This window comes from Neomonachus schauinslandi, chromosome 12, assembly GCF_002201575.2.
Source record: "Neomonachus schauinslandi chromosome 12, ASM220157v2, whole genome shotgun sequence".
NCBI classification, from domain to species: domain Eukaryota; kingdom Metazoa; phylum Chordata; class Mammalia; order Carnivora; family Phocidae; genus Neomonachus; species Neomonachus schauinslandi.
This window is the reverse complement of record NC_058414.1, coordinates 100,506,109-100,531,116: the sequence shown is the minus strand read 5'-3', so window position 1 is coordinate 100,531,116 and position 25,008 is coordinate 100,506,109. Positions and strand designations below refer to the sequence as shown.

General features: G+C 39.6%; 1 protein-coding gene across 4 annotated transcripts in view; it reads right to left on the bottom strand.

Moving 5' to 3' along the window:
* Nucleotides 1–5,487: 5,487 nt before the first annotated feature.
* Nucleotides 5,488–25,008, bottom strand: part of GALNT11 (polypeptide N-acetylgalactosaminyltransferase 11) — a 29,973-nt gene continuing 10,452 nt past the window's right edge. For 2 of the 4 annotated variants that reach the window (XM_021692764.2, XM_021692765.2), the window contains exons 4-11: nucleotides 23,585–23,710; nucleotides 19,958–20,207; nucleotides 14,845–14,962; nucleotides 12,925–13,077; nucleotides 9,875–10,093; nucleotides 8,510–8,614; nucleotides 6,479–6,616; nucleotides 5,488–6,223 (exon numbers count right to left, since the gene is read on the bottom strand). In XM_021692764.2, coding sequence (XP_021548439.1) covers nucleotides 6,092–6,223; nucleotides 6,479–6,616; nucleotides 8,510–8,614; nucleotides 9,875–10,093; nucleotides 12,925–13,077; nucleotides 14,845–14,962; nucleotides 19,958–20,207; nucleotides 23,585–23,710 — 1,241 coding nt within the window. In that variant the 3' untranslated portion in view covers nucleotides 5,488–6,091. The remainder of the gene's footprint in view (nucleotides 6,224–6,478; nucleotides 6,617–8,509; nucleotides 8,615–9,874; nucleotides 10,094–12,924; nucleotides 13,078–14,844; nucleotides 14,963–19,957; nucleotides 20,208–23,584; nucleotides 23,711–25,008) is intronic. The other 2 variants (XM_044919937.1, XM_044919938.1) reach the window with 2 other exon arrangements.

The following is a 25,008-nucleotide window of genomic DNA, read 5'->3' as shown; positions in this document are numbered from 1 at the left end:
TTTAACAATATTCTTCTAATCCACGAGCATGGAGTATCTTTCCATTTGTTTCATTTCAATGATGTTCTTAATCTGGCTTTAATTTTTTTTTCCATTATTTTTGTTTTCTATTTCATTTGTGTTCTGACATTTAATATTTCTTCTGTTTCTTTGCTCTTCTAACTTTAGCTCTTTTTCTGTTTTCTTTTTTTTTTTTTTTTTTTTAAAGATTCTATTTATTTATTTGACAGAGAGAATGAGACAGAGAGCACATGAGAGGGGGGAGGGCCAGAGGGAGAAGCAGACTCCCTGCCGAGCAGGGAGCCCGACGCGGGACTCGATCCAGGGACTCCAGGATCATGACCTGAGCCGAAGGCAGTCGCTCAACCAACTGAGCCACCCAGGCGCCCTTTTTCTGTTTTCTTAAGGTGGAAGCTTAAGTCATTGATTTTAAGCTTTTATCCTTTTCTAACATAGGTGCTTGTGCTATAAAATTTTCAAGTACTGCATTAGCTGCATCCTTCAGTCTTTGGTAGGTTGTATTTTCATTTTCAGTTAGTTCAAAACAGCTTTATAACTTCTTTGACCCACAGGATATTGGGAAGTGTGTTATTGGTAGATTTTTACATATCTGAAGATTTTCCACGTATGTTATTTACTTATATTATTGTTGGTTTCTAATATAATTTGCACGAGTTGGATTTGTATAAATTTATTGAGACTTAATATCCCAGGACATGACCTATCTTGGTAGATGTTTCATGTTTAATTGAAAAGAAGGCATATTCTGTCTGGTGTTAGGTAGAATGTTCCATAATTGTTAATTGTGTCAAATTGGTAGATAGTATTATAAAGTCTTCTATATCCTAATGTTTTTTTTTTTTTTTTCCTACTTATTTCCTCAATTATTGAGAGGTATGTTGAAATCTTACTATAGTTGTAGATTATGTCTTTCCTGGCAGCTCAATCGATTTTTTTTTTTAAAAGATTTTATTTATTTATTTGAGAGAGAATGAGAGAGAGCACATGAGAGGGGGGAGGGTCAGAGGGAGAAGCAGACTCCCTGCCAAGCAGGGAGCCTGATGCGGGACTCGATCCAGGGACTCCAGGATCATGACCTGAGCTGAAGGCAGTCGCTTAACCAACTGAGCCACCCAGGCGCCCAGCTCAATCGATTTTTGTGGCAAGTACTTTGAAGTTCTGTTATTAGGTATTATCATAACATTGGGATTATTTCCTCTTAATTGACTCCTTTATCACTAGGAAACAACCCTTTCCATCTCTAGTAATGTTCTTTGCTTTGAAATCTTCTTTGTGTAATATTAATACAGCTACCTCAGATGTCTTTCAATTAGTGTCCCATGTGCATATATTTTACCGTACTTATGCGTTCATATTTAAAGTAAGTTTCTTGGGGCACCTGGGTGGCTCAGTTGGTTAAGCATCTGTCTTCAGCTCAGGTCATGATCCCAGGGTCCTGGGACTGAGCCCCACATCAGGCTCAGCAGGGGGTCTGCTTCTCCCTCTACCTCTGTCCCCTCTGCCCCACTGCTTGTGCTCTCTCTCTCAAATAAATAGATAAAATCTTTAAATGCCATCTTGCTGCTTTCTGTATGTACCATCTGGTCTTTGAAGTTGAATGACAAAAAATATATAGAATATATTATTCTCCAACATGTTTCTAATATGGTGCTTTGTGGTTTAAGATAAAATAACTGAAAAGAACTCTATATAATATAGACTGTGTCTCCTCTGAGATGCAATTTTGGTGGAAAAAACCTCCCACTATATTTGGACATCTGCAGTATGAAAAGATGATTCCTAAATTTCTATTTTTTTTTTCGTTATGGTAAATGTACTCTTTAATCCTCGTCATCCATCACCTATTTCAGCCATCCCCCCACCCACCTTCCCTCTGGTAACCACCAGTGTGTTCTCTGTATTAAGAGTCTGCTTCTTGGTTTGTCCTTTTTTTTTTTTTTGCCTTTGCTCATTTGTTTTGTTTTTAAATTCAACATGAGTTAAGATCATATGGTATTTGTCTGACATTTCACTTAGCATTATATTCTCTGGCTCTGTATGTTGTTGCAAATGGCAAGATTTTCTTTTTTATGGATGAATATTATTTCATTGTGTGTGTGTGTGTGTACATATGAATTTTGGTATATACATACACACTACATCTTTATTCATCTATTGGTGGACACTTGGGCTGCTTCCATGGTTTGGCAATTATAAATAATGATGCAATAAACATAGGGGTCCATGTAGCCCTTTGAATTAGTGTTTTTACATTTTTCGTCAGTGCAATTACTGGATCACAGGGTAGTTTTATTTTTAATTTTCTGAGGAACCTCCATACAGTTTTCCACAGTTGCTGCACCAGTTTGCATTCCAACCAACAGTTCAAGAGCACATCTTCACCAACATTTGTTGTTTCTTGTGTTTTGGATATTAGCTATTCTGACAGGTGTGAAGTGATATCTCATTGCAGTTTTGATTTGCATTTCCTTGATGATGAGTGATGTTGAACGTCTTTTCATGTGTCTGTTGGCCATCTAGATGTCTTCTTTGGAAGAATGTCTTCTACATTTTTTTTTTTTTTTAAGATTTTATTTGAGAGAGAATGAGAGAGAGAGAGCACAAGAGGGGGAGAGCAGGAGAGGGAGAAGCAGACTCCCCACTGAGCAGGGAGCCCGATGCGGGACTCGATCCCGGGACTCCAGGATCATGACCTGAGCCAAAGGCAGTCGCCTAACCAACTGAGCCACCCAGGCGCCCCTACCCATTTTTAATTGGATTGTTTTTTGGATGATGTTGAGTTGTGTTCTTTCTTTATATATTTTGGATACTAACCCTTTATTGGATATGTCATTTGCAAATATCTTCTCCCATCGGTAAGTTGCCTTTAAGTTTTATTTCTTTCACTGTGTAGAAACCTTTTGATGTACTCCCAATAATTTATTTTTACTTTTAATTCCCTTGCCTCAGGAGACTGTATCTACAAAAAGGTTACTATGACCAATGTCAGGGAAATTACTGCCTGTGCTTTCTTCCAAGGATTTTTATGGTTTTAGGTCTCACATTTAGGTCTTTAATCCAATATGACTTTATTTTTGTTTTATTGTGAAAGAAAGTGGTCTAGTTTCATTCTTTTGCCTGTAGCTGACCAGTTTTCCCAACCACATTTGTTGCAGAGACTTTTTCCCATTGTTGTATTTATTCCTTCTTTGTTGAAGATTACCATATAATTGTAGGTTTATGTCTGCATTTTCTGTTCTATTCCACTGATCTATTTTATGTCAGTATCATATTGTTTTAATTACTACCACTTTATAATAGAACTCAAAATCTGGAATTGTGATACCTCCGGTTTTTTCTTTTTCAAGACTGCCTTGGCTATTTGGGGTCTTTTAGAATTCCATACAAATTTTAGAGGACTGTTCTAGTTTTGTGAAAAATGCTTTTGTTACTTTGATAGGGATTGCATTAAATCTATAGATGGCTTTAGATAGTACAGACATTTTAACAATATTTGTTCTTCCAGTCCATAAACATGGGATGTCTTTCCACTTCTTTGGGTCATCTTGAATTTCTTTCATCAATATTTTATAATTTTCAGAGTACAGGTCTTTCACCTCTTTGGTTAAGTTTGTTACTAAATATTTTATTGTTTTGGGTGCAATTATTATAAATGGGCTTTTCTTAATTTCACTTTTTGCTGCTTCATTATTAGTGTATAGGAATGCAACAGGTTTCTGTACATGGACTTTGTATCCTGTGACTTTACTGAATTCATTTATCAGTTCTAGCGGTTTTTTGGTGGTCTTTTGGGTGTCCTGTATATAGATAGTATCATGTCATCTGCAAATAGAGTTTTGCTTCTTCCTCACCAATTTGGATGCCTTTTATTTCTTTGTTGCCTAACGGCTGTGGCTAGGACTTCCAGTTGAATAATGTTGAATAAAAGTGGTGAGAGCAGACATCCTTGTCTTATTCCTGACCTTAGGGGAAAAGCTCTGTTTTTCGCCTCTGAATATGATGTTAGCTCTGGATTTTTCATATAAGGTCTTTACTATGTTAAGGTATGTTCCCTCTAGACTTACTCTGTTGAGGGTTTATATCATGAATGGATGCTGTACTTTGTCATATGCTGTTTTCTGCATCTGTTGAAATGATCATATTTTTATCCTTTTACTGATGTGATGTATCATGTTGTTGTTTTGTGAATACTGAACCCCTTGCATGCCAGGAATAAATCCCACTTGATCCTGGTGTATGATTTTTCAGTGTATTGTTGGGTTGGGTTTGCTAATATTTTGTTGAGGAATTTTTGCACCTATATTTATCAGAGATATTGGCTTGTAGTTCTTTCTGTGGTGTCTTTATCTGGTTTTGGTATCACAGTGATACTGGCCTCAAAGAATGAATTTGGTAGTTTTCCTTCCTCTTCTATTTTCTGGAATAAAGTTTGAGAATAGGTATTAACTCTTCTTTAAATGTTTGGTAGAATTTGCCTGTGAAGCTGTCTCATCTTGGACTTTTGTTTTTTGGGAGTTTTTTTTGATTATAGGTTCAATTTCATGGAGGTTAATTCAAATACATGAAGGCTAAATAACATGCTACTAAAGAAATGAATGGGTCAACCAAGAAATCAAAGAATAAATAAAAAATTACATGGAAGCAAATGAACATGAAAACACAACAGTCCAAAATTTTGGGGATGCAGCAAAAGTGCTTCTAAGAGGGAAGTATATAGTAATGCAGGCCTACCTCAAGAGGCAAGAAAAATCTCAAATAAACCACCTAACCTTACACCTAAAGGAAATAGAAAAAGAACAAACAAAACCCAAACCCAGCAAAAGGAAGGAAATAATAAAGATCAGAGCAGAAATAAAGGATATGGAAACTAAAAAAACAAGAGAACAGCTCAATGAAACCAGGAACTGGTTCTTTGGAAAGACGAATAAAATTATCATTCTCTAGTCACACTCATTTAAAAAAAAAAAAAAAAAGGACCCAAATTAACAAAGGCACTAATGAGAGAGGAGAAATAACAACCAATACCACAGAAATACAACTGTAACAGATTATGAAAACCTATGATATGCCAACACATTTGACATCTTAGAAGAAAGATAAATTCCTAGAAACATAACATACCAAAACTGAAGCAGGAATAAAAAATTTGAACAGACCAATTACCAGCAGTGAAACTGCGTAAGTAATCTAAATTTGTATTTCTGAGATCTATGTTCTGGGATCCTGACCTCTATACCAAATGCCTATTTAACAACTCTACCTGGATGATTCATAGGCAGTAGAAACTATCCAAATTCACAGACTTTCAGCATCAAATTCATAAAGTTCAAGCTAAGAAATGGTGCTGTGACCTAGCTTATTGGCTCATTAGCTGAACCCAGGTATCCTGCTCACCATATGATATACACAGCACAACACAGATCAGAGACCCCAATACAAGAGCAGACCAAAAGTCCCACATAAGTCATCAAAAGGACCCTTTATTTTAAATGTCGATAGTACCATAATTCATCAAAATAATTTATAATAGTTAACTGCCTCTTAAATATATAATCTTATAAATGAGGCCTTCTGAAGTTAAAAGTAATGTGGATTCAGTTTGTTTAAAATTATTTAGGACATGATAATAGAAGTAAAAAAAAATTGTTTCCTATGCAGTCCTTCTAAAAAAGGAAATCATGACAAGTTCCTGATCAGACAAATGCCATTCCATTATTAAAAGGATTAAAAAGCATAAATAAGTTTGAACAGAAATGTCAATTTCCTGGGTTTGTCCTTCTGTGCAAACCTGACCCTTTAGAGAGTTAAAATTGTATTCTAGTTTCTCACCATAAGCAAGAAATTCCTTAGCAGCTCAGAAGTGATGTTAATGCCTTGGTAAAACAGATTCCCTCACTCTGGTGATCACTCTGGGTTCCAGTCTCTAGGATATCTGCTGTCTCATCCTCTCAAAAATGGTTCTACTTAATCAGGAAATCAGGGATTTTCTTGTACCAGCAACTTCTCAAGCCTCACACCTTACAGAGGAGGCAAACACTGATGAATTACCATGCCAGCCACAGCATCCACTTTAACCTTCCAGATGCCACTGTTGTGAGGAAGAACCATCACAGATTGCCACTGCAACATAGCCTTTGTGACTCAGTGGGTCGACCACTCTCAGGCACTGTCCAACTGACACCTGGTACAGCCGATTACTCTTCTGGAAAAAAGGTAGCAAGAAAAATACACCACCAGTTAATTGCTTTAATTTAAAAACCTTGCTGCCAGAATGTGGTAGAGAGGATACAGAAATCCAGAAGAGGTGTGGAATATCTCAGATGCTTTACTTACCTAAGGGATACTACAAACTCAGAACTACTTTCTACAAGGTAAACTAGGAGTGCATCTGCCATGCTCCACCCTTAGCCCTGCCTGCCTCCTCACACACTCCCATCCTCACTAGCAAGCTCCTCACCCCGAAGGTCCACTGCTGGGATCCTCCTGACCCGTGGCACTTCATGAGTCGTGGTGGGTCTGACGAGCGAGTTTCTGACATATCCAGGCAAAGGAGGTTATTTAAAACCAACTCGTGTTCTTCATTATAAATCCAAATCTAAGGAAGAAAATCAAAGATCAAAACTGCGAGGTCCGCTTTAGATTTTGGAATTCAGACTGCACCCCAGGTCATGTATCTGTGGAAGAAGAATGCGGTTATTCTAGGTGGCCTCAGAGCAGGGAAAGACCAACGAACCTGAGTCACACACAGGCAGCATCAGCGCCGTTATCTGAAAATGGAAGGAACCGAACACAGGAAAATGAAGTGTGATCCCAGCGAATCAGTGGTGAACTTTTGTTCGCTGAATTTAACCTAACTGACTGAAGTAACTGAGCACATGACTGTAGACATTTTCCAATTCTAGGACTTCACAATCGCACAGTGCTCTCCATCCCCGGGGCCCATCCCTGGATGGCACAGCCCCAGAGGTGCCCCGCGGGCCTGCGGACAGAAGCACACAGGCGCTCACTCTCAGAGGTTCCTCTTCTGCTAGGCAGTGCTATGGGGGGCCGCTATGTCACATCATCCTGGGGGAAGTTCTACTCTAATCCGAGATCACGACAGCATTTGGGCTGAGATGATGATTTCATCAGAGGGCCCAGAAGCAGGGTTTTCTTTAGATGTGCAGATCTTTGAGGATAGTCTTCTTTATAGTCTCTCAGATTACTTTCAGGAACAAAGGCCTAAAATTGGCTGAACTGGACAAGTGCGAGGAACAACTTATTTTCCAAACTGCACCCTCACTAAATCTACAAGGAATACACTTTTGTCTCCAAATTATTTTACTCATTGGTATTTCTACCCCCAGGCCCAAAATGTATGTGTGCTGTCTTCATTAACATGAAGAGTTCTATAAACAGAACTTTCTGCAACAATGCTGTTTTACAACCTAGGTTGTCCAACATGGGACCCACGTGTGGCTAGTATGACTGAGGAAAATAGTTAATTTCATTGAAATTAAATGTAAAGAGCTCCAGGTGGCTGGTGGTTACAGTATTAGTACAAATCTATGTGATCCCAACAAACAGGAGTATAATTCCATCTCCTCAAATTTCTTCCATTTTCTGGAACAAATCTCAGCTATCTCATCCCACTGTGACCGAAACCACCAAAGCATCGCTAGAGTGTCCACGACCCTGATACCTCTCAGACCCAGGCACAGCACAAAACCCCTTTTAGATCCTATTTTCCGGTGTGGACAACATCTTCCATCCTTTGCAAGCTCCCCTAGAAATAAAAGGTCGTCTATGAAATTTCAGAGGACACACACGATCTATCCTTTTTAATCTTGAGTGACACCATCCCCAGCACTCAAGTAGAAATGAAAATCACCTCCTTGGGTACGTGCTGCCGAAGCGAGCACAAAATCGCCTCCTCATGACATGTGTTCAGCACCGCAGAGGCGTGAGGTTCTTCAACTAGGGGATTAGACTGCCACTATCAGATACAAGTCAGTCTGAAGTTACAGTTCCAAACTCACATAAGTTTTTTGCTTATTTTTAGGTCTACTTTAACACCACTGAAAAGATTCTGGGAATGAAATGAACTGATATTTTGTTGTGGTTTCTTCTGGTGGACTACTAAAACTCACAGAAATGTGATTTCAGAGAAAACTCTACAGAAGATATTAATTCATCTCTCGCAGAGTTAATGTGCTTGCCCAGAAGGACGGGGAAGTTCCTCTGCCTCTTCTAACCTTCACGGAGCTTTCAGGCTTTCCATGTACTTCTAACAAATAGTGTGCAAAGGGAGGAAAAATATACAAAGGAGACAAAAATAGTTGTACTGCATGATCTCTAAAGTCATTCCCAACTTAAACCAGATCATCTAAGGAAAGTCAGATTAAAATCTTCAGGGTCCCCTCCAGTCCCCTCCTCAGGGACCGCCAGCAAGTTCCCTTCACTGAAGGACACTTTCCAAGGACTGGCTGAGTCCAGAGACTTGACTCACCTGACTTGGGTCACTGTAGTCACATGCTTTAAGTACCACCAGGCCTCCTTTCTGACTTGGGCGGCCCTGGGCCACCAGACACTTGTTGGTCTGGAGGTGATAGAGCTGTAAAAGGAGAGATTGCTCTTGTCAGAAGACACCTTGGAATGCTAGATAATGTGAAAATATTACTCCAAAGCTATGAATTTCAAAGGTCATAAAAATATAAGCATTTTTTAATTCCTAAATTCTAGCTTCAGTACATAAGGGTATCACAACAGACTTCAAGGTTATAGGCAACTTTAACAATATATGCAAGCAGTGTCAAGTAGAAATTCTACCTAAAGATATAGGTTTACTAATTCTACTATAGGGGAGAAAGGAAATTAAAGCATCTCTGCCCTAAAGAACCTTAAAATGAAATCGAGGAAATAATAAAAGGTACAAACCACACAGTACATAACTGAATGTAATGTACATGCTAAACTGAGATAAACACAGATCAAGAACTGCAGAGGTGAGACACAGAAAAGCAACAGAGCGTATCTAGTTTGGGTAAAGGATTACTGTGAGTGTTAAAGGAGCTTAGATGTACGAGGCAAGAATAATGGAAAGAATTTCCACTATATGGACAAACCCTGATACGCATTTTTCCTTAAAAAGAGAACACGTTGACTTTGTTTTTAATTTCGTAAGAGGAAGGGGAAAGCTCTAGTGAGCAATCACGGAGGGACAGATGGCGTCATGAACGATACTAAGGAGCAACTTCTTAACACAAAAGAAAACTGGGCAACAATCAGAGTATCTACACTTTCAGAAAGCAAATTCTAAGAAGCGATTCAGGAAAAAGGTATGATTTTATGACTAGACTCCTAAAATTTAAACATGATACAGAACTGTGAAGAAACTCCTTCAGAAACAAAAGGGAGCATCTACAGAAACATGAGCGCTCGGCCCAGCGGCTGGAGCCGGAAGGCCATGCCGCCATCTTTCACCTGCTGTCTGGAGCCGGTTCCAGAGCTTCGGCCCAACAGCAGAGAGCGGCCCCATTTCTCCTTTTGTTTTCCTTTTGGGACTGGTCTCTGCCAAACGAGTTTTATACTCACTCACAGTGCCTTTAATGGTTTGCTCACATTTATATCCATCCTTTTGGAAGCTAGCACAATCTTATAGAAGTCATGCGCTATTTACCGCTGCAGGTGAAGGATGTTAATATTAAGTGAAGATATTAACATTTCTAAGGTCCTGAGTGGAGGAAGATCCCACCAAAAGAATACAATGGAAGCAGGCCAAAGTCTATCACTAAAAGGATACTTGAAGTCTAAACTGTCATTTACTATACCATACAACTTTTAATCAAACACTCTGATGATATTACTTCCTTACCCTTCCACGCTGAAGGACTTTGGGGCGTTTTGGCCCTCTATTGATAAAAATGGGTTGCTGGGGTTTGGCGTTGGGCCCAGATATCTGCATCTCTGGGTAAATATTATCCAGATACCATTTAAATGATTTACAATCCAACTTCTTCCTCAATTCAACACGCTCACTGATATTTCCATAGCTTTTGGTCCTCAGATCAGGTCTTAAGGAAAAATACTGCTCCTGAATTTTAAAAAGAAAAATGAAAAATAAGAGAATAGCTTTTTTGTTTAAAATGGGTATTACCAATTATACCTGACATTTAAAGAACTGAAAAAAAAAAAGGATTATCAGCAAAAATATTTTTCATGACCGTGTTTTCTTGATTTTGCCAAAAAATGTCAACATAAAGTTTTCACACAGGTCCATCACTGACAGTAAGACATCTTAAATTCTAAGATACATCCCAATTTCAGAAACGGCAAACATGTAAAACATGATCTCAGACTCGAGGCAGGTGACGCTGAGGCTGGCGGTTCTCGGACTCCGTCAGGACTCTGGAATCTTAAAAGACGAAGACTCCACGGAGCTTCTGTTTGTGTGAGTTGCATCTACTGGTATTTACCATATGAAAAGTTAAAACATTTGTTAATTCGTTAAAAATAACTCATTACCTATCAACATAAACGCACTTTGAACAACAAAAAATGTAATGAGAACAGTGACACTGCTTCACAGTTTTACAGCTTTACACGTGCAGAGTCTGGCTAAAAAGAAGTCAGCTGAATTCTCATTTCTGCATTCAACCTGTTACTGTCATGTTGTTTCGTTAAATATATTTTTAAAAATATGAGTGTATGAAAATACATAGTTTAAATGGAATTTTTTTGGAAGGAATATTTTAATAGCAGTTTCAGAGAATTATGGCTATTCTTGACATATTTCTTTAATATTTTATTATTTATTTGACAGAGCACGAGCAGGGGGAGCGGCAGGCAGAGGGAGATGCAGACTCCACGCTGAGCAGGGAGCCCAATGCGGGGCTGGATCCCAGGACCCTGGAATCAAGACCTGATCTCGTTTAACCAACTGAGCCACCCAAGCGCCCCTCTTTTTTTGGTATTTTACCAAAACTCTAACTTTTCATATTCCACATTGTAACTAACCTTTAAATCATATCATTGAGGTTTTTGTACCATTGCATTAAAATTTACTGCTCTATCCTGCTCTTTGAATGGATTTTTTTACCCATCCAAGATTTGTATACCATCATGCATTAGTCATTTGGAAAACACTGCTCCCTGGGTTGTGAAGTTCCAAATACTGGCAAATGTCATTATATAATATAAAATGTTTTATTCATAAATATTCCTAATCTCATCAAATAAGTATTTAAGTACTGGAAGCCATCAAGCTCACAGGGATGGATACAAGTTTTCCACTTACAACAAATGCTATCACAGTTGAAGTGAGAGGCTAAGTTATTAGTTCATTTTTGAGAATGTCTGCCAAATATCCAAATATAAATAACCATGGTTTGTGAGCCATTCTTTTACATAAAAAGTGTTCCATGGAGAAAAGTGACTAGTTCAGCTCACAACTCAAACAACTGCACACATCTTCCCCTGAAACGAACACTGTATTTCAGTCTACAGCAAAAGGTGCTTTCTGGGACGCCCGGGTGGCTCAGTCGTGAAGCGTCTGCCTTCGGCTCAGGTCATGATCTCAGGGTCCCGGGATCGAGCCCCCCATCGGGCTCCCTGCTCAGCGGGGAGCCTGCTTCTCCCTCTGCCTCTGCTGCTCCCTCCGCTTGTGCTCTCTCTCTGACAAATAAATAAATGAAAATCTCAAAAAAAAAAAAAAAAAAAAGGTGTTTCTGCGCACTTAGCGTGCTCACGGCACTTGGAGCCCATCGAGATTTAACACAATTACTACTACTACTCAGGTGCTTTTGCAGCATCAGTGCAAAGTCAACATGGTGAAAATGGCAAATACTGTATTATCCGGCTATGAAAACAGCTTTGCCCTGGCAAACCTCCCGAAACGGTGGCCAGGATTTACATGGGCCTGTGAACCACTTTCTGAGAGCTGCTGGGAGATAGTGTGACTCAAAGCTGAGGAACACGGAGAACGAACTCGGAGTCTAGAAGAGGGAGAAGGGAGGAGACCTGCAGTGTGCCAGGAGCATGACCAAAGCCCCCAAGCAGTGATGTTCTCCCCACAATACACGGCACACACCTCCACGCCCAGTATTGCACAATGTGAAGTTACTGCATTCCCTCAGTCATCTCGGACTCTCCCAAAACCCAACACAGAGCCTGGTATATAGTAGATGTTCAAACGCTTGTTTAAAAAAATTAATTGTGCACAAACGTTCACAGCAGCATTTCTCATAACTCATGAATGGATACAATGTGTATTCACACAATGGAATATTATTTGGCAATAAAAAAGAATGAAGTAACGCTACCTGGTACAATATGGATGAACCTGAAAACATCATGCTTACTAAGATGGTCACAAAAGACCATGTGTTGTAGGATTCCGTTCGTAGGAAATGTTCAGAATAGGCAAATCTACAGAGTCAGGAGGCAGATTGGTAGTTGTCTAGGGCTGCAGGAGATTAGGGAGTGATGGTTGAAAGGATATGGAGTTTCTTTTTGGGGTGATAAAATGACTTGTGAATTATACCTCAGTAAAGATGTTACAAAGGAAGTATCACAGCAGAAGAGAAAGTGGGAAGGAACACTACATGTGCAGATTGAACAGGGAAAGTGGTGAGACTGGGACACAGCGAAGCCCAAGGAGCAAAGAAAAGGAGCCACGTTCTGTGGGAGTCAGAGGAACAAAGACACTGAAAAGAGAATTTCTTCTGATGTTAGCTGTATTTCCTTTTATAGAGTGGTCACTTGGAAAATTAAAAGGGTCACAACAAAAAAATGAGAGGAAAAAGAAATGTAGAAAGGGATGGCCGTCCCCCAGAAACATGCCAGAGTGAAAAGACAGGTAAGCAGAGCCGTCTGCAAAAAAGCAACAGCCTAGCGGCCCCTTCCAACACAGTTACTGAATCTCACCTTATACTCATCCAACCAAACATGTGCCAGCCTCAGGGAGTTGTGGGTCATGGTGTCCTGGCCTTCAGGAGAACCATACGGTCGCCTTTTTCGGAAAATGTGTCCGACTCTAGAGCAAGGGATGATGAAGAGTTTACCTCCACACATCCAAATCTGGTCAGGAGCAAAATATGTATTAATAGTTGCCTCACATTGCAATGAAATCAATGTATGTGTTTTCTTGAAATTAATCTTTATTAAATAGGTGCTTATGAGACTTTGCAAGATGTTTTATATAACTATCAAATACAAGAAAGTCAAAGGGTACATTAAAAAAAATATGTCTCAGGGGGCGCCTGGGTGGCTCAGTTGGTTAAGCGACTGCCTTCGGCTCAGGTCATGATCCTGGAGTCCCAGGATCGAGTCCCGCATCGGGCTCCCTGCTCGGCAGGGAGCCTGCTTCTCCCTCTGACCCTCCCCCCTCTCATGTGCTCTCTGTCTCTCTCATTCTCTCTGTCTCAAATAAATAAATAAAATCTTAAAAAAAAAAATAAAAATAAAAAAAAATATGTCTTTATGATTAAAAAGAAACTAAATTCTAAAAAAGTGTAATATTCTTTTACTACTCTGTGTCTAAAATCGCACTTACCATGTACTTTGCTGTTTTAACAGATCAAGGAACTTGATCCTCAGGACTTAAGGACAAAGAATGCTTACTGGCTGGTCCTCTAATCTCAGTTTCCTGGTACTTTCTTATAACATGTATATATACAGGAATAATGAAATATACTGAATAATTCTATTACGATTCAAAAGATCTTAGTTCTCGTCTAAATTTTGCTTTGCCCTAAGGGGCCATCTGGGTTACTTTATATGGTTATTTTAGTTTTTGTGGGATACCATTACCTTATGTCCAAAATAAGACTAAACTAACGATATCTATTATTTCTTTCAACTTTAAAATTCTAAAGACTATGTAGGAAAAACTACCTTTTAAAAACACTGTGGTCAATACACTGCAAAAATACAAAATGACACATGCACAACATACTGTGATATTGTGGGGGTTCTGCTGCGCAGCCCAGGAGCTGGGAAGTGGAGGTGAGGACATCTACTAGTACGCAGAGGTCCGCCTTCTTTCCCGGGCCCTCACTCTGCCCTTGGCAAAGACTGTCCTCCAACCCCCAGTTCCCGGAGTTCCAGACCCCACCTATACCACCATCTTCCCAACGTTTGCAGCTGGAGAAGAGACCCAATTACGAAAGATTAATTCCTTCCTCGGGCTGGATGGACTTGTATATGTAAAGGATTCTGCTAGCTACTTCTGAAAGTGGGATGGGGAACTATTAATAATTTTCCTGGGAGAACAGGTGTGAACCAGGATGGTCTTGAGCAATCAGGGAAATCCAATCACCCTAAATATATGTGTCTAGGGTTAACAAATAAGATTAATAAACTGACAAAGAACAAAATTAGATTAAATGCACGTTTAGGGGCGCCTGGGTGGCTCAGTCGTTAGGCGTCTGCCTTCGGCTTGGGTCATGATCCCAGGGTCCTAGGATCGAGCCCCGCATCGGGCTCCCCGCTCAGCGGGAAGCCTGCTTCTCCCTCTCCCACTTCCCCTGCTTGTGTTCCCTCTCTCGCTGTGTCTCTTTCGGTCAAATAAATAAAATCTTTAAAAAAAAAATAAATGCACGTTTAGACAGCTGAAATTATACCCAACCATTCACTACAACCTTCCTTTTTAAATTCTTATAAAATAAAGCTGCTTAAGTACTTTCCACACTTTGAATGGATATTATCCACATCACGGATTATGATAAAGTAGCATTCATTAAGGACAATTTGTTAACAAAGATAATCAAAGAGAATTGACAGAAAATATGAGATTGTAGATGAAAATTATATTCTACTACACTGAGTTAAAGATGAAAAAATTACCCGAAATGATATTTCTAAATTTTCTCCTCCCCAGATATCCATGCCACTGTCGTACTGTCCAAGTTCATTGAAATAGTGTCTGTTCATGGCAAACAATCCTCCAGCCATTGTAGGTGACCTAGAAAAGGAAATAATTACTGTACCAATTCTACACAGCCAATTATCTATCATCTTTGTTTTAAAAAAAATTCAGCGCACCGTTGTAACATCACTAATGAAAACCAGATTAACCATTATGAAACATTTTATCTAACATCAGGGAATGAGCTGGGCCACGTAACTGAATTTTCTAGATTGCCAATGATATACTAGATATCTGGCAAATGAAGGCTACTTTTCTAAGCATCAAAAGTACTTTTTAAATTATAACACTGTTCTTAGAAAGAGGTATGAATTAATTCCTTTGGACAGTCTCACAGAACAGTGGGATAAAAACTGGACTCCAGAGCCTACCAAAGGGAGACCAGACAAACTTTGACTTAGACCAGTGGCTCTCAAACAGGATGATTCTGTCCCCAAGCAAACATTTCATTAATGTCCGGAAACATTTTTAGTTGTCACAATGGGGGCGGAGGGAGTTCTACGGCAACTGATGGGCTGCAGCCGAGCACGCTACTGCATATTCTAAAATGCACAACAGAGCGCCCACAACAGAGAAGGATCTGGCCCAAAACGTCAATACTGCTAAGACTGAGACTGTTAATGAGAGAATCTGAAGGAGCCTGGCCCTCAAGGAGACACAAGCTCAGCTTCCAGCTGTCTCACTTCCTGAAACTGAGTTAAGGTGATGGTGGATTTCAGCGTCCCAAGCTCCCTGCTAGAAGTGAAGCAAAACTTCTCTGCAGGCAGAAAACACCATCTCAGGTATGAATGTATTTCCATAATTTTTCATGACAGTGTCCGCCACCAAGCAAAAGTAAATAAGCAACTAAACAAATAAATAACCAGGCAATCGGGAAGATAAAGCACATGAACGAAAAACAAGAGAAACAATCTACAAGAGAAACAGATGTGCAGGCGTTTCAAATAATGTAGTTATCAGGCAGAGACTTTAAAATAACTGCTCAATATATGCAAGGATAAAAGACAAGATGCAAAATTTGGCAGATAGATAGATATGATCAAAAAAGAAACCAAATTTATGCATATCTGAAAAACCCTTCTGACAAAGAGAAGAAATTCAAGCAGCCAATGAGAGGCTGCCTTCAAAAATAAGAATGTTGCTGGCTTCTCACCACAAACAGTGGAAGCCAGTGGTTCTTGAATGATTACCTTCAAAGTCCCAAGAATCTACCCACCAACGTAGAAATGGGTATGAAGTAAAATTATACTTCAAAGTAATCGTGAAAGGAAGACATTTTTACAAAAAGCCAGAGAGAAGTAATCACCAGAAGGTCCAGCCAAAGGAAATACATTTAAAATGTCTTCTTTAGTCAGAATGAAAATAATCCCATATGGAAGTCTGCAGATGCAGAGAGAATAAAGAGTAAAATAAAAGGGGAAGTATGTGGGTAACCTAGATGAATAATGGCCACATAAAAAATGTCTTGTAGGGTTAAAACACACACACACACTTCAACAATATAAACTGAGGGGAGATAAACTGGAGAATGAACATTCTCAGAACCCTGCATTGTTTGAAGTACCAAATTATGTTGCAAGAATGTACGCCGTATTCTCTATGGTAATCACTACAAGAATAGTATTAAGAACATATAACATCTAATAATGGGGTGGCAGTTGGGAACAGAATAATAAAAAATCCAAACTCAGGATCAAAAGAAAGCAAGAGAGGAAGGGGAAGAAAAGAACACAGTGCCACTGTAATCATAAGCACAAAATACAAGTAATATTCAATGTAATCAACTGGAGTAAAAGGAAGTTTTTCACACTGGTTTAGCAACAAATCATAATACAAAAGCAACTACATGCTCCTTGCAAGGGACACATCGAAACAGAAGACCACAGAGACTGACAACAAAAGGAAAGTTACACGATGCAAATATTACAACAAAGCCAGAATAGCCATATTAATCTCACTATAATGCAAAAGTTTTACTATTCTGAAAGTCTAGAATAAATGGTTTCATTCACAAGATCTAATAATTTAATAACTCCAAATTTTCAGACGTCTATGGAGACAGAAGACAGCCTCAAAACATATGAAGAAAACAGATAAAGAACTACAAGGAGAAACAAATACACAATTGCAGTGAGAAACTTTAATATGCCATATTTAATAACTGATACAAGTGTAACTACACTTATCACGGTGCACACTGTGTAATGCACAGAACCACTGAACTGCTATGTCGTGCACCTGAAACTAATATAACACTACATGTCAACTATGCTTCCATAGTTTTTTAAAGAATCAACAAAAGTATAGAATATCTGAATAATATAATAAACTTGACTGAATTGATATAGAATCCCATTTTTTAACAACCACAGAAAATACAAATTTTCCAGGCACACAAGGAACATTTACAAAAATTACTCATGTGCTTGGCCACAAAGCAAATCTCACCAATTTTCAAAGAACTAAAACCATACAGAATATTTTTTGATCACAGTGAAAAGCTAGGAATACATAATTATAAAATCCTCATATACCTGGGGAATAATAAATGTACTGCTAAATAACCTATGGGTCAGAAAAACCGTCACAATGAAACTATTTTAAAATAAATGACAAAAGGGCGCCTGGGTGGCTCAGTTGGTTAAGCGACTGCCTTCGGCTCAGGTCATGATCCTGGAGTCCCGGGATCGAGTCCGCATCAGGCTCTCTGCTCAGCAAGGAGTCTGCTTCTCCCTCGGACCCTCCCCCCTCTCATGCTCCTCTCTCTCTCTCTCTCTCTCAAATAAATAAAATCTTTTAAAATTAAAAAAAAATCACAAAAAATAGTAATTTGTGGGATACAGCTAAAGCCATGGTTAGAAGAAAGTTTATCACCTTCAATAACTGTATTAGGAAAGGAAAAATGATGAACAATTTAAAAATCTAAACATCCACCTTAAGAAGTTAGCAACCCTGAAATCCCAAAAGTGAGAGAACTCACAGAAGAACTGGGAGAAAAGTGGGGGAAAGCGGCAGGAGGAGGAAGGGGCACTAATGTGCTCGCCATGCGAGGAGGAGGGTGAGATGGTGCTGTCCTAGCCCTCGAGTGCCGCTTTCTCCCGGTACCAACAGAAACGTGCACACTACACCACCAGGCCAGAGAGGAGAAGACAGTGACACAGAGGAACAAAATCTTCACTTTGCCCACAGAAAGGACCTAAAGTCAGTTTGACATTGAAAAGAGGAATAGGTTATTCATCTAGAGTGAAAAAAGCAATAAATGGAGGACCCAAAATAAAAACAGTGATAAGAATTAGCCTCTGGGGAGAAGGACTGAGAACAGGGAGCAAGGAGGGAGCCAGCCACTCCTCATCCAAAGTTCTTCTATACTATTTTGTTACTGAATACGTGTTTGTGATTCAAAGTATTAAAAATTAAACGATGACAACCAACGCCCACGAAGATGGTGAAACAGGCAAGAACCGGCAGGAGCACGAACGCCGAGAGCGAGCAGCAGCCGGGGCACCGTCTTCCTGCGCGGTGCGTCTTTACCTTGTCAAAGAGAGCACCACAGACAGCTGGGAGGACAAAATGGAGTCACCGCTGCCTGCCTCCAATCACAGGACGAGCGGCTGTAGAGACCAGAAACACAGACGGACAGTCCCCAAATGCAGCTCTGCTTTCCCGAGTGTCAGGTTCTGACACAACTTAGCAGGAGCTGCAGCAGATTCTCGCACAAAGCACGAGAGAGCAGAAGACTGCCCCGCTCGGCCAGCAGACCACATCAGGCCCCAGGAACTGGCCGAGGTCTCCCCCCAAGTCTGGGTCAGATGAAAGGAAGCTGGCAAGTCCCCACAGGCCAACTGCAGAGCCACCTGAAGTGCTGGGAAAACATCATCTCCTAATGGTAAAAAGAGGCATGCCCCACAACCAGGCAGTTTTCTTCTTAAACTAGGAGGTGGGAATAACGGTGCTGGTCACAGCACCATCTGTGACATTAAAGAAAGACAAGTGAAAACCGCCCAACCTGCCCTCCAACAGTAAACTGGGTAAGTTTGGACAGAACATATCATAGAACATGATCCTCTTTCACTGCTGTATAAAGTAGAGCCATACACTGTAATACAGATGAATTTTTTAAAGGAATGTTGAGTAAAAGCAGCAAGACAAAATGAGTCCAATGGCTTCATTTTATACCAAGTCCAAGAACAGACAAAACTGAACTATATTGTTTAGAGACGCACGCAGAGATGGTAAAACTCCAGGAAGGCGAGGAAATGATCACCAGGTCAGGGTAATGACAGCTCTAGGGGCAGGGGCTGTGACCAGGAACAGGGGTACAGAGGGCATCTGGGTGCTGTGTCCTGACCTGGGTGGTAACTGCACAGATGTTATTATAACCATTTATTAAATTGTGTGCATAATACATACATACCTATGTGTACTTTTTATATATGCTATTTTGTCACAAGTGAAAAAAAACCCAAAACTGTAGGTCCAAGAATGTTAAAAAGTAGAAACAGACAAACCTCTCTGAAATCCACATGAGAAATTTAAAACAAAAAATAATAAATAATATATAAGCAGATTTGTAACACTGAGAATATGAATGAGAACTGAAAATAATTTCTACACTGTGACTTTTAACTGTACTAGCAGGAATCCATCCTAAAAATCCTAATTATAGAGAAGGCTTATATAGCAAATGTTCTTCACAACACCACTCATACTAGCAAAGAACTGAAGGTAAGTAGATGACAAAGGCAATAAACCATGATAATCAACATAAAAAACACCGTTATCCTATGCAACCATTATCCCAAGATACTGCTCTTATTTGTCTGCCCTTCTAAGTGATACATCCTTGAGGACACGAATAATTCCGAATTCACAAATCTTTCCTTAGGAGTTGGCGCAGCATATAAAATTCAGTGAGCGCTCAAGAATTTCTAGCGGACAAATTAAGCCAACACTTCTGCTCCCTGCGAAGAAGGGATTCTCTTTTGAAGAAGTACTGACAGGAACTTTTCAAATCTAGAGGAGAAACCTCACTTTATTGGTGCAGTAGCTCCTGCTGGTCCTCCGAGCTCAGAAAGGGGAACAAGATCCCACTTGAAGTGTAGACCCCAGTTGAAACCTCCCCGCACGACAGGGGACGAGCTGTAGGCGAGCGTGTCCGCGCTGATGATATCGATGACAGGGCACACCACGGTCCGCTGGTCCTGCTGGATGGCAGCCAGCAAGGGCTGCAGCCACATCACGTTTACTTCACAGTGGCTGTCCAGGAACACCAGGACTTCTCCTGAGGAGGCAAACAGAGGACGAGCCCTCCATTGAGGTACGGCCGCCAGTTCGGTCAGACGACGCATTCACATGGTATGAAATATAATCGCCACCCCTCCAGCCCAGCAATTATTCCACTACTCTACTGCCAATCAGGAAGAGAGGAGGACTTTTAGCCAGGAATTCTGCCTCGACTGTACTGCTATGACTGAGAAACATGTACACATAAATTCCGATTCTCCTCAGTGAAAAGATTCAAAGTCTCACAGAAACAATTCTGTTCGTTGGACAGAAAGGTATGGGGTGCAGTGCAGGGACAGTGGCCACTTGTGTGTAGTTATTATTACACTTACCATAATCAAAATATTTCTAAATTTGGGGGCACCTGGGTAGCGCAGTCAGTTAAGCGTCCAACTCTTGGTTTCGCCTCAGGTCATGATCTTGGGGTTGGGAATCGAGCCTCGAGTTGGGCTCTGCGCTCAGCAGCAGGGAGTCTGCTTGAGATTCTCTCTCTCTCCCTCTCCCTCTGCCCCGCCCCCTTCTCTAAAAAAAAAAATTCTAAATTTAGGATACATTTCCCTGCCTTAGTGAACAGAGGCTAGAGAACATAACTGTTTTCACTGGTGACTCAGAAACATGACCACATTATCGACCATTGCCACAACACAGCAGTTCTCTCAGGAGTGCGAGAACCATGTACCCCTTCCGCCATGCCAGGGACATGGGCTCCCCTGTCCTCTGAAGTCACCACTCAATGGCCACATGCTCATTTCTTCTTCCATTTGCCGCCTTTCCTTCCTTTCCCCAACCTGGTTGGCTGTAGCGGCTCTCGTGAGCCAATGGGATAGCTTTTCTTCTAGCTAGTAAAATAAAAATCATAATGATTTTATCCAACATTTTTAACTCCTTTTGATAAACGTGAGCAGAAGTGCGGGTTATCAAATTTCTTTGATAACTTTGTGGTGATTCTTAGCAACTGAGAAACTTAGAATCTCATCACCAGGTGGCATTATTCTTCTTCTAAAGGTTTATCCATGAAATGCATCAATATAGATTTTATATGAATTCCTTAAAAGCACCTATTTTAATAAGATGCATCCTACTTCAACTAATGATAGCAGAAATACCTCAGGCAAGAAAGCTCACCAGATGTCCTTTAATACAGAAAGGCAAAATGCTCAGCCTGTACACTACTCAAGGTGAAGTGAAGTCAATTCAATCAAGGTTCCTTTGAGGAGAAAATGTATTCATAGCTTTTCTTAATTCTAAAAATGTTACTTTTTTTGATTTAACTAAAGGAAGTAAGATTATACCTGGTTACGCTGAACCTGAGACTGACTTCCCCAAAACTGGCTTGCTTCTTTTTTCATTTTTTAAAATTTATTTAAATTCGACTAGCCAACATATAGTACATCGTTAGTTTCAGATGGAGTGTTCAATGATTCATCAGGTGCGTGTAACACACCCGTGCTCATCACATCACATGCCCTCCTTAATGCCCATCACCCAGTTACCCCATCCCCCCACCCCCTCCCCTTCTGCAACCCTCAGTTGCTTCTGACAAACCCTAAACTACATTTGAACAAAGACCAAAAGACCATAAAGAAAAAAACTATTGTTATCTGAAAAATACAAACTTTCAGTAATAATGTAACAGTACATTTTGAATGGCATAATCTTGCCATTCCCCACAATTTTCTCTTTATCTCAACTCAGCCAAGTCATTAGGTACTTATTTGACTAGAATTCTAAAGAAAAAATCATAGGCCTTGAATTCATTCTACATATGACTGTAGACTGGATGCCTGTGAATTACTTCAGTTTGTTGTGGCTTTAAGAGAAAGGAGGGAAGAAAGACTAAAACACGAAGTCCCGCCTACACTCAGCAAGTAGGCCAGCGGGTGTGCAGGAGGGTGGTAGACAAAGCAGTGCAGCCACTGTAAACCCTCGTGACCGGTTATCTTGATGCAAGGGGCAGACAGGGAAGGTGGGAGATGTCACTACAAGGCCCCAATTCAAGTCCTGGAATTCTCAAATTACCTTCATGGGTTTTTTTTTGCAACAACCATACACTACCTGCACTATTATACACCTAATATTTTAAAACTGATTCGTTTAACTTAAATAAAATTTTAAAAGGAAAATTTTATCAAGATCATAAATGAAAATCAGGATCACTAACCTTACAGAGGCAACCGCAAAAAGAAATAACAATGGATTCAAGGTCAGGTAACGGAGGACTGACCAGATATATTTTCTGCAAAAGACTAAATTTGATACCTGTTTTTTTTTTTTTAAAGATTTTATTTATTTATTTGAGAGAGAGCAAGAAAGAGAAAGCACAAGGAGGGGTGAGGGGCAGAGGGAGAGGGAGAAGCGGGCTCCCTGCTTATGCCCAGGAGCTAAAGGCAGACGTTTAACCAACTGAGCCACCCAGGCGCCCCCCTGTTCTTTCTTTTTCTAAGGGGAGATGAGTATACACTGGAAATGTTTTAAAGATATATTTGTAATGGAGACTTTATCTTCGATGGCATCAGAAGGATTGAGAGAGAATTTTAAAGAAAGTACCTTTATAGTTTTATAAATCAATTTTTATTTTTATTTTATTTTTTAAAGATTTTATTTTTTAAGTAATCTCCACACCAGCATGGGGCTTGAACTTATAACCCCAGAGATCAAGAGTCGCACACTCTACTGACTGAGCCAGCCAGGTACCCCTGTAACTCAATTTTCAACATTATGTCCATTTATCCAACAAAAACCATGATGCATTATCACCAGAGGTATGTATTTGTACTTGAGAATTACTGGCATAACTCAAATCAAACAGTCTAAGTACACATATTTTAAATTTTGTATTTAAAAAAAATTACAGGGGTACCTGGGCGGCTCCGTCTGTTGAAGGGCCATCTGACTCTTGATTTCAGCTCAGGTCATGATCTCAGGGTCATGGGACTGAAACCTGTGTCAGGTTCTGCACTCAGTATGGAGTCTGCTGCAGATTCTCTCTCTCCCTTCTCCCTCTGCCCCTTCCCCCTGCATGCTCGCTCACTCTCTCAAATAAATAAATCTTTAAAAAAAAATTAAAAGTAAAAAAAATTACAAAGTTCAGTTACATATTGTTTTACTCTTCTCCTTATATAAGTAAGCAAGATACAGACCTACATGAGGAACAATAATTCGCAATAAGGGCCACTATGAAAACAGACCAGCTTGGACTCTAGAGCTCACCTCCTTGGAGTCTGTTTTGGGACAACCGGGGTGGAGTTATAAAGAAACCCTTTCCAAAGTGAACAAGCCTCCTATCACTTTTCACAGATCTCAGCACAATCAGGAAAGACCAAGGACAAAGCCCTTGTTGCCAACACCCACTGAGAAGAGCAGCAGAAGTTATACCTGTAGCGTGGGCTGCTCCAATCATCCTTCCTCGAATCAATCCCTCACGCTTTGGGTTTCTTATTACTTTAATTTTTCCAGGGAGATATTTTTGGACATATTCCTCTAGTTCTCCTTTCAGATCATCTGAAAATAAAGAGTCCCATAATAAAACCACAAGAGACATATACAAAGACTTTTTTTTATAGCTACTCTAAGATTGTATCTGGTGCTTAAATTATCAAATATAGAATCTTCTGCTGCTTTATTTAAAAAAAATATTATAACTTATCTTGTAAGGAAGAAAAAGTAAAGAAATGAAGGGTTAAGAGTTGAAACACTAGCCAAGAAGAATACTTACCTTGAGTGACTGAATGTTCAGCTGACTGCATTCAATCAGATTTAAAACCAAAAAAATGAGGTGTGTCTTTTGTTTCAAAGTAATTTACTGTTACTCCATTTCAGAATAGTTGTAACAACTTCTATTGCCCCTACCAAGAATTATATAATAACAGCAGTAAATATGTCCTTTTATTAATTTAGTACCTTCCAAGGGCACTAAGTATTTTTTAAAAATTCTAGCTCATTTACCTTTAAATTTCATAACTTCGAAGAGCATATAAGTAATTCTTTCCATTGTTAGTAGATAAACCATTCTAAGTTATCATGAGTTTTCACTTTGAAAAATAGCTATAAACTGAAAAACAAAATACAGATTAAAAAAAATTCACCACCGTAAATTCTATAATTTAGTACTTAGCCAGTCTTCTATTTGATGCAGACTCACAATCTTGGCTTTTTAATTATTTATTCTTGAAATTAAGTTTTGTTTTCTATTAACCTTTCTAAATTTCTCTTGTGCTGTTTCAATATTTGCAAGGTGTAAGCATTTTGTTCCCATTGGGCTCAGTGTACATTTCCTTGCTTTATATATTCAACTGGTAGACCAATTCCGTTGTTGATAAGAGTTGCTAATAAGCTCTTGAGTAATGAAAAATCTGTAACTGGCATACAATTTATCATGCATACAATTTATTAATGTACTTCTGCAGCTTGCTGTAATGAAAAGAGCAGAAGGCTTAGAACTATGTGGACCAGGGGTCTAATTTCAGCTCTACCACTTAACAGCTATGGGACCTCAAGCAAATTACTTAATATTTCCTCCTCTATGAAATGAGGATACAACCTATCTCTTAAGGTAGCTTAGAGCCAAATGAGTAGCCTAAAGAGTCTTCTGTGTGTACATGAAACCATTCTTAAGGAGTCTATGTTGAACTGAAGAAAGGTATATAAAATACAAATTTCCAGTTACAAAATAAGTCGCAGAGATGAAAAAATACAGCAGAGGGAATATAGTCAATGTTGTAGTAACACTGTAATGGTGACAGATGATGACTATACTTATTGTGGCGAGCACTAAGTAATGTACAGAACTGTTGAATCAA